The following is an 8,783-nucleotide window of genomic DNA, read 5'->3' as shown; positions in this document are numbered from 1 at the left end:
TTTTGATCGTTCACTATCGGAATCTAAACAATTCAAATTTCGTTCGAAGGATAGTCGACCAATCACAGCAGCTTTGGTATAAAATTACCGCTGAGGGCGCAACAACGAAATTTGTCGATAGCATGAATATTTAAAATATCGAACGTTGTCTTGTGCTAATTACGTCCAATATGATCAAAATCTATTAAATAAAATAAAACTGTGACGTTTCGTAAAATACTTTAAATGCTGGCATTGTTTTGGTCATTTCGTATCATCCTAATAACCTTTGACCCAGAGGTCAATTTTAACTAGACACTGATCTTATTGCCTTATTTACAGCACGAGATTTATTCTTCAATTATCGAAGATTTTGTTCTCGATAGAGCAACATCCATAATAAAATATGATGTTTTAAATAAGATAATAATTTTCATAATATCTTTTCCACAGAAATATCGTCATGATGCCATAAACTTTAAAAGATACCTCAGCAAGAAGTTTGTTATGGTTGCGGGAGGTCATCAAACGATCGCACGGCAACACATACGTGAAAGCCGATCGAGTATCGATCGTGAGCTCGCTGACCATAGCCTGCGATGTACGTACACTGTAGCCTCTGATATGTATGCCGGGATATAAATGTAAGTACCTATATTGTACTCATCTTTGTAAACTTTTACTGATCACCGAAATTCCACTATGTAAATCATATCGAAGCTAAGTAACCTTGCTGTTGTACAAACTTTGAAATACAAATCATCACTGACTGCTGGCAAGTGTGATGTCGTTTGTCGGTGTCTGGTTGCCAGAGCTAATACAAGTATAGTTTTCGCGTACGGGCCGCGTTCTGCTTGTAGTACAGTGTGACTGGTGGTACATGTATCATGTATGAGTGTATCATGTCAGAATTACGAAGGAAGGGTCTTGCCCCTGCCTGAATCTTCAGATTCTTCATCTACATCCTTTCTACAATGGTGGGGGGGGGGGGGGGTGCCTTTGATGATGAGGCCATTGAGGGGGGGGTGCAATACCAATAGGTTTTGGCTTTGAGAGGGGTTGTTTATTTGTTATCTAGCTCTTGATCATTCTGGGCTAAGTTTTTGAGAGCAAACCTCGGAACGACAAAACACTTACTAAATTTTTTTTTTAAAAACCTCAAAATAAAAAAACTATAACCTACACAATCATTGCAACTCTAGCTCTGGCAATGAGTGTAATAAATGCTAACTAAAAGTTGGTCGATGTTACTTTTTTACTTTCTCGTCCAGTTAACGTGCAGGGGGGAGAGGGTACATTTTTGTACATTTTTGGTTCTCCCTAATTACTGTGGGGGGGGGGGGTTACTCAGAATCATCTAAGGAAGTGTTGTTAATGTGTAGCTAGCAAATCCCATGGCGAAACAAGAACAAAATAAAAAAAATAAAATAAAATACCTACAATTTTTCCCAGGAGACATGCTACAGACAGAACAAATTTGAAAACAACTTCAATCCATTTCAAATATGGACGGCCAAACGGTAGACACCTTTAGGTGACACATGCCCATTTTATGTTTGAATGAGAACCCCCCCCCCCTTCCACCTCCAGCAGTGTAGGGTGGGGGATTCATCCGTTATCATAATTGCCAAAAAAAGACATAATACCGAGCAAATCACATGAAATGTTTATAAGGCTATAATGTGTGGCAATCCTCAGGAATTAAGAAGTGTACCCAATCATATTATTTTTTTATTTGTCTGCAGAAATTATGGGATGTTCAAGTTCACAACCCACAAGTCAAAATACAAGTTCAAAGGTCAATGGCGATGGAGACAGAAATGAACAGAATACAGACCAGGATACAGATGAACCCCCATCAATGCAGGGTGATGACGACACTCAAAGGGAGGAAAAAGACAGTGGAGCTGTTAGTCCTGATAACTCTGATGAAATAAAACCACAAGAGTCTAACAAAAATCAAACTGAAAGCTCAATTTCTGAACAAAATTCTAATAAATCTGCCACAAAAATAAAAAGTCAAAGTCCATCAATAAAATCTAAAGGCAGTGGTACATCACCTGACAAAAGTGAAAGTGTTACCAAGAAAGATTCAGATAAGAGTGTTGCCATAGCAACCAGTGGTACATCACCTGATGAAACACAAAGTATAACCACGAAGGATTCAGATAAGAGTGTTGCCTTGACAACCAGTGGTACATCACCTAGTCAAACACAAAGTATTACCAAGAAGGATTCAGATAAGAGTACTGTCACGGCAACCACAAAATCATCCCATAGTAACACGCCCAGTAACCAATCAGGCAAGTCAACACAGGCAACAGCTGGAAATCTGAATAACCAATCACAAGAGGAATTTATGAATGCAATGAGAGCTATGTGTGGATTGGTTAACACTGACCAACTATATGCATATTGTAAACCAGGTGTCTATTCCTTACATCTGGAAAGAATTCCTTTGAATCCTGATTTCTCCATGACAACGCTGGTATCCAGGATGGAAAACATAACAGTAAGTGTCTATCTTTGATAAGGAAACACTGTGGATTTGGAAAACATTGTGGATTTGGAAAATATCGTCAAATTTACTGAAGATGACAAGTAACCAAGTTTTCAGATAGACAGAAACTAGAACTATTGTTACAGCTAAAATGATGTAGGCTTGGTGTTTCAGTTATGGGACATTACTGCTAAAATGATGTAGGCTTGGTGTTTCAGTTATGGGACATTACAGCTAAAATGATGTAGGCTTGGTGTTTCACTCATGGGACATTACAGCTAAAATGATGTCGGCTTGGTGTTTCACTCATGGGACATTACAGCTAAAATGATGTTGGCTTGGTGTTTCACTCGTGGGATATTTCAGCTAAAATGATGTAGCTTGGTGTTTCACTTCTGGGACATTACAGCTAAAATGATGTAGGCTTGGTGTTTCACTCATGGGATATTTCAGCTAAAATGATGTAGGCTTGGTGTTTCACTCATTGGACATTACAGCTAAAATGATGTAGGCTTGGTGAGCCTGAGCTCCCTGTGGTATAAGTGACTCTAAGACAATTTTCACTGACCATGTTGAGAGTACTTATGATGTTATAAATATAACAAGACCAGAGTCAGTAATAAACCAACTTCCTGCTTTGTGCTGGAATGGGTTTACAGCGGAAATAATAGTTGCATTCACTTTCAATGATCACATGTTTGATAAAACTAAAAGCCCTAGTCAACCAAACAATATCAACAGAAACTTAAATAAGTAATAGTTCTTCAATTATTGTTAGAAGAGTTGTTACACAGTATCAATGTACTCACTGCTTATGTTGGAAATAAAGTGTTATCTTTTTAAATTTTCTGCACTATTTTGTGTCGTTACAGGAACTAGATGTCTCGGGTAACAGACTTGGACCACAGGGTTTCCGTGCAGTTATTTTGTCTCTGGTATACAACCACACAATATCTACACTGAATATCTCTAATAACCAGGCAGATACAGACAGTGCTGTGAGTATACATCGTACTACTATGTTATTTTGTCAGTAATATATCTGCACTAAATATCTGTAATAATCAGGCAGATATACAGACAGTGCTGTATGTTATTTTGTCAGTAATATATCTACACTAAATATCTAATAATCAGGCAGATATACAGACAGTGCTGTATGTTATTTTGTCAGTAATATATCTACACTAAATATCTGTAATAATCTGGCAGATATACAGACAGTGCTGTATGTTATTTTGTCAGTAATATATCTGCACTAAATATCTGTAATAATCAGGCAGATATACAGACAGTGCTGTATGTTATTTTGTCAGTGATATATCTACATTAAATATCTGTAATAATCTGGCAGATATACAGACAGTGCTGTATGTTATTTTGTCAGTAATATATCTACACTAAATATCTAATAATCAGGCAGATATATAGACAGTGCTGTATGTTATTTTGTCAGTAATATATCTACACTAAATATATGTAATATTCAGGCAGATAGACAGTGCTGTATGTTATTCTGTTACAACCATAACATATATTTCTTTTCTTTTTCCAAACAATGCTGTTTCCATGGTTTCAAGATTGTTGATTGATGGGCTTCCAACATTATGTATCTTTTTCTCTACCTACAGGAATGTATAGGTCATCTATTGTCTGTGAATACTACATTGACATGGCTGGATGTGTCTAGTAACACCCTCGGTAAGGATTTCTTTTCACGCACAGTGGGACCACCAATGAAATCAAATAACTCCCTCAAGTGTCTCAGGTACGTAGCATCTCATTGGTTAATTGACAACCAATCAAAGCAAATGACTAACTTAAGTGTCTCTGGTAGGTAGCATCTCATTGGTCAATTGACAACCAATCAGATCAAGCAACTCACTCAAGTGCCTCAAGTACATAGCATCTCATTGGTTAAGTACAGGAGAAATGAGGTTGCCATGGAGTTTCACTCATGGGGCATGTTTTTAACACAAAGACACAATTCAACTCTAGAATAAACTGACACCAGTCCCTTAGGAGATTTTTTTTGTCTAATATTCTTTGAATGTTTTGAAAATGTGGTTAACATTTTTTTATTTTCCCTGTTACTAGTAGTCTCCCTATGGGTTTAGTGTTCACATGACTGTTTGCAATCATTCAATCACGTCGCTATTTCACTTGAATTTGAAAGAAAACAATCATGTTCAATTGTTTTTATTCAATAAAGAGTGACAAAAAGATCACAGAACAAGAGCAAGTCTAACTCTAGACTAACAATAACAGAGACACAACAAACACAGCAGGATCCTTTACCCAATCACATTGAACACTGATGAGCATTGCTATTCTTTCACAGTGCAGTAAAAACAGGCTTCTCAGTAATGAAAACATTACATATGAACTTGATAATTTTAATGGCTTCAGTTGTTTATTTTTTAATTGATAATCAACATTAACATCCCTGTATATAATTGTTTATTTTGCATTTGTGTAAAAACACCTTGTCCCATGAGTGAATTTCCATGAAAGTACAAGGTGTCTTCATTTCTCCTGTAACAACCAATCAAATTGTGTTAATGTTACTTTGTAATTTCTCTCTCTCTCTCTCTTTCTCTTCTCTCTCTCTCTCTCTCTCTCTCTCTCTCTCTCTCTCTCTCTCTCTCTCTCTCTCTCTCTCTCTCTCTCTCTCTCTCTCTCTCTCTCTCTCTCTCTCTCTCTCTCTCTCTCTCTCTCTCTCTCTCTCTCTCTCTCTCTCTCTCTCTCTCTCTCTCTCTCTCTCTCTCTCTCTCTCTCTCTCTCTCTCTCTCTCTCTCTCTCTCTCTCTCTCTCTCTCTCTCTCTCTCTCTCTCTCTCTCTCTCTCTCTCTCTCTCTCTCTCTCTCTCTCTCTCTCTCTCTCGGCCAACCCCTGTGAGAGGAGGCTGGTGGGGGCGAAATGTCACAACGTATCTCAGTCTAACTCAGACACTAGGTCAAATTTCATTGTAAACTATTGTCCAGCTCTGAGCGAACAGGTCTTAAGAACTACAGTGTCTGTAATTCAAACTTTTTTTCCATTCCAGTTTTGCAAGTTGTGGATCAACCGATTTGAATGTGTTTTTGGAAAATCTTTCTGACAATACATCACTGGTAGAGTTGGATTGTAGTCATAACCAATTAACTGATGGGTGTCATTCTGGACAATTGATGGCAGAGTTTGTGAAGGTGAGTGGACAAATTATCAGGTCAATGCACCTTCCTCCCACCCCATCCCCAAACAATTGACACCCACCCTATTTCATAATCAGTTAAGTGATGGATTTCATACTGGACAGTTGATGGCAGAAGCTTTGAAGGTTGTTGTTGTGAGTCAAAATGAGAAAAACTGATTTCTTGTGAGTCACCACATAGTAAGAGATAGGGGAACACCAAAATTTGGAGTGTCACTAGAAATTGTGTACGTCAGTGGTGCATCATATTGGCTTAGAGGGCACAATCACCACATAGTAAGAGATAGGGGAACACCAAATTTTGGTGCATCACTAGAAATTGTGTGCATCAGTGGTGCATCAAATTGGCTTACAGGGTACACTGGTCACCACATAGTAAGAGATAGGGGAACACCAAATTTTGGTGCGTCACTAGAAATTGTGTACGTCAGTGGTGCGTCAAATTGGCTTAGAGGGCACACTCACCTCATAGTAAGAGATAGGGTAACACCAAATTTTGGTGCATCACTAGAAATTGTGTGTGTCAGTGGCACGTCAAATTGGCTTAGAGGGCACACTCACCACATAGTAAGAGATAGGGTAACAACAATTTTGGTGTGTCACTAGAAATTGTGTGCGTCAGTGGCACGTCAAATTGGCTAAGAGGGTACACTGGTCACCACATAGTAAGAGATAAGGGAACACCAAATTTTGGTGTGTCACTAGAAATTGTGTCAGTGGCATATCAAATTGGCTTAGAGGGCACACTCACCACATAGTAAGAGATAGAAGAACACCAAATTTTGGTGCATCACTAGAAATTGTGTGCGTTAGTGGCGCGTCAAATCGGCTTAGAGGGCACACTCACCACATAGTAAGAGATAGGGTAACAACAAATTTTGGTGTGTCACTAGAAATTGTGTACATCAGTGGCACGTCAAATTGGCTTAGAGGACACACTGGTCATCTCATAGTAAGAGATAGGGTGTGTCAGTGGCATGGCGCATCACATTGCCATAGAGGGCGCACTGATGTAAGTACATAATATTATACTAATTGTTTTTGTGTCATGTTTTGTAGAAGCCAAACTGCAAAATTGAGGTACTTCAGATGAAATCAACTGGTCTTGATGCGAAAGGGATGAAGTCTCTATCGGAGGGGTTGCTAAGCAACAAGTCTTTAAAGAAACTGAATCTTGGAGGCAATGAGGTAAATAATACAAACATTGCAAAATTTGTCATGTGTTCATTGTACTTCTATCAATCAGTTTATCAATCTATTGATCAATCTATCAATAATCTATCAAATTCAAACTAATTATCAATCTACAGTATAAATCGAACATTCCATCATATATCTATCAGTCAATCAGTCAATTATTTGATCAAATTATCAATCATCAATCAATCAATCAGTCAAGCTAGTAATCAATCTATCTATCTATCAGTCAATCTCTCTACCAATCAATCTATCAATCAATCAATCAATCAATCAATCAATATAACTCTGTGTAGCTCCAACTCCATAGCAACTGATCTGTTCTGAGTTGATGAATAGTTAGACCACACTATATGCTTTCTAAAAGTTTTGTTAAACAACCGAGTCTTCACAGTTTTGCATTTTAAGCAATTCAGGCTGGAGGCCTGTCAGATGTCAAATAGAAGCTGGTTCCTAAGCTTTTACTTTAGAGCAAGATATGGGAAGGTGTGACATTTGTAGGTGATTTGTTTGTAGTTTGTTGTTGTAAGCAAACTCTTAGCTTTGAAAGACACCCTTACATACCCAGTACCTCTCTGTCACATATGGGAATGTGTGACATCAATGGGTCCATAGTTGGTGATTTATTGTTGTTATTGTTGTTTTTGTTGTTGTTGTTGTTGTTGTTGTTGTTGTTGTTGTTGTTGTTGTTGTAAGCAGACTGTTTGTAGATTGTAGACACCAAGTACATGTACATGGATAACAGTTTATACATGACATCTGTAATAAAAAATTATGCTGACAAATCTATGGCTGCAAGCCCTGATTGTTAACTATTTTTCATGACAGCTTGGTAGTGCTGCTGATACGGTGGATATATTACTAGCCTGTGTATATCACCCATCACTACATACACTGTGTCTAGATGATAGCAAGATAGTGAATAGAGACACAGCAATGACAGGTAAGGGGATACATACATACATACATACATACATACATACATACATACAGACAGACAGACAGACAGACAGACAGACAGACAGACAGACAGACAGACAGACAGACATACATACATACATACATACATACATACATACATACATACATACATACGTACATACACACACAGACACACACCCACACACACACACACACACACACACACACACACACACACACAGCTAATGTAGCATAGATTTAACTTGACATTGAATATTATCCATCAATAGATACAGTCTTGAGGACAGCAATGTAATGGTATACAGAGAAACAGACACATAAATAACCTTCCCTACATTAATTGCTGCTTCAGTGAAGACAGCTGCAGAGTAGAGCCAATCGTGAACAAGCAAATCTGCCCCACATACACACTTGCTCTAAAGTACCAAATAAAAGAACAATAAATGTCATAAATAGTAGAAAAATATTCACATCATCGCGTCACCTCAGACAAAATGTCTTGACCAGAAACAATTTTTTTTTTGGTCTTATCTGTTGTGTTTCTTTACTGTACAAAGAATGAAATGGTCATTATTTGATATTTTGTAGAAACAGTAAAACAGACAGACCAGGTCAGTGAGTTGACTTCACTAAGTCTGGTCAACTGTATGCTGACTGATGACATCATCAACACATTGACCAATCAGATGACAGGTGTGCTCTGTAACCTTTCCTGTTTGGATTTGACAAATAATCCAGATATTTCCATGGCAACAGTGATGTGTTTTCAGAAAGCTACAATAAGTAAGTTTTGACTCCAATTTCTATTCAAGTTATGACCTGTGTTTGTTTTTGCAGACGACAGTACAGATCAAGCATAATGGGACATTGCGCATGAACTATGCTTGCATGTTTAAAACATTATGCTGGAAAAGTTCATGAACAATGCTCTTGGGGATCAGTGTATGTAAACAGCATTCAATTTGCACCTTTG

General features: G+C 37.8%; 1 protein-coding gene across 1 annotated transcript in view; it reads left to right on the top strand.

Moving 5' to 3' along the window:
* The first annotated feature begins 504 nt into the window (after positions 1-504).
* The window catches only part of LOC144450225 (uncharacterized), a 15,929-nt gene continuing 7,650 nt past the window's right edge, over positions 505-8,783 (top strand). The window contains exons 1-8 of the mRNA XM_078140816.1: positions 505-623; positions 1,725-2,491; positions 3,352-3,477; positions 4,111-4,247; positions 5,525-5,666; positions 6,731-6,859; positions 7,697-7,811; positions 8,399-8,593. Of these exons, the coding sequence (XP_077996942.1) occupies positions 1,730-2,491; positions 3,352-3,477; positions 4,111-4,247; positions 5,525-5,666; positions 6,731-6,859; positions 7,697-7,811; positions 8,399-8,593 (1,606 nt within the window). The 5' untranslated portion in view covers positions 505-623; positions 1,725-1,729. The remainder of the gene's footprint in view (positions 624-1,724; positions 2,492-3,351; positions 3,478-4,110; positions 4,248-5,524; positions 5,667-6,730; positions 6,860-7,696; positions 7,812-8,398; positions 8,594-8,783) is intronic.

Source organism: Glandiceps talaboti, chromosome 19 (genome assembly GCF_964340395.1).
Source record: "Glandiceps talaboti chromosome 19, keGlaTala1.1, whole genome shotgun sequence".
In the NCBI taxonomy this organism is placed as follows: domain Eukaryota; kingdom Metazoa; phylum Hemichordata; class Enteropneusta; family Spengelidae; genus Glandiceps; species Glandiceps talaboti.
Note: the sequence above shows the minus strand (reverse complement) of the source record. Positions and strands in the feature narration are given on the sequence as shown.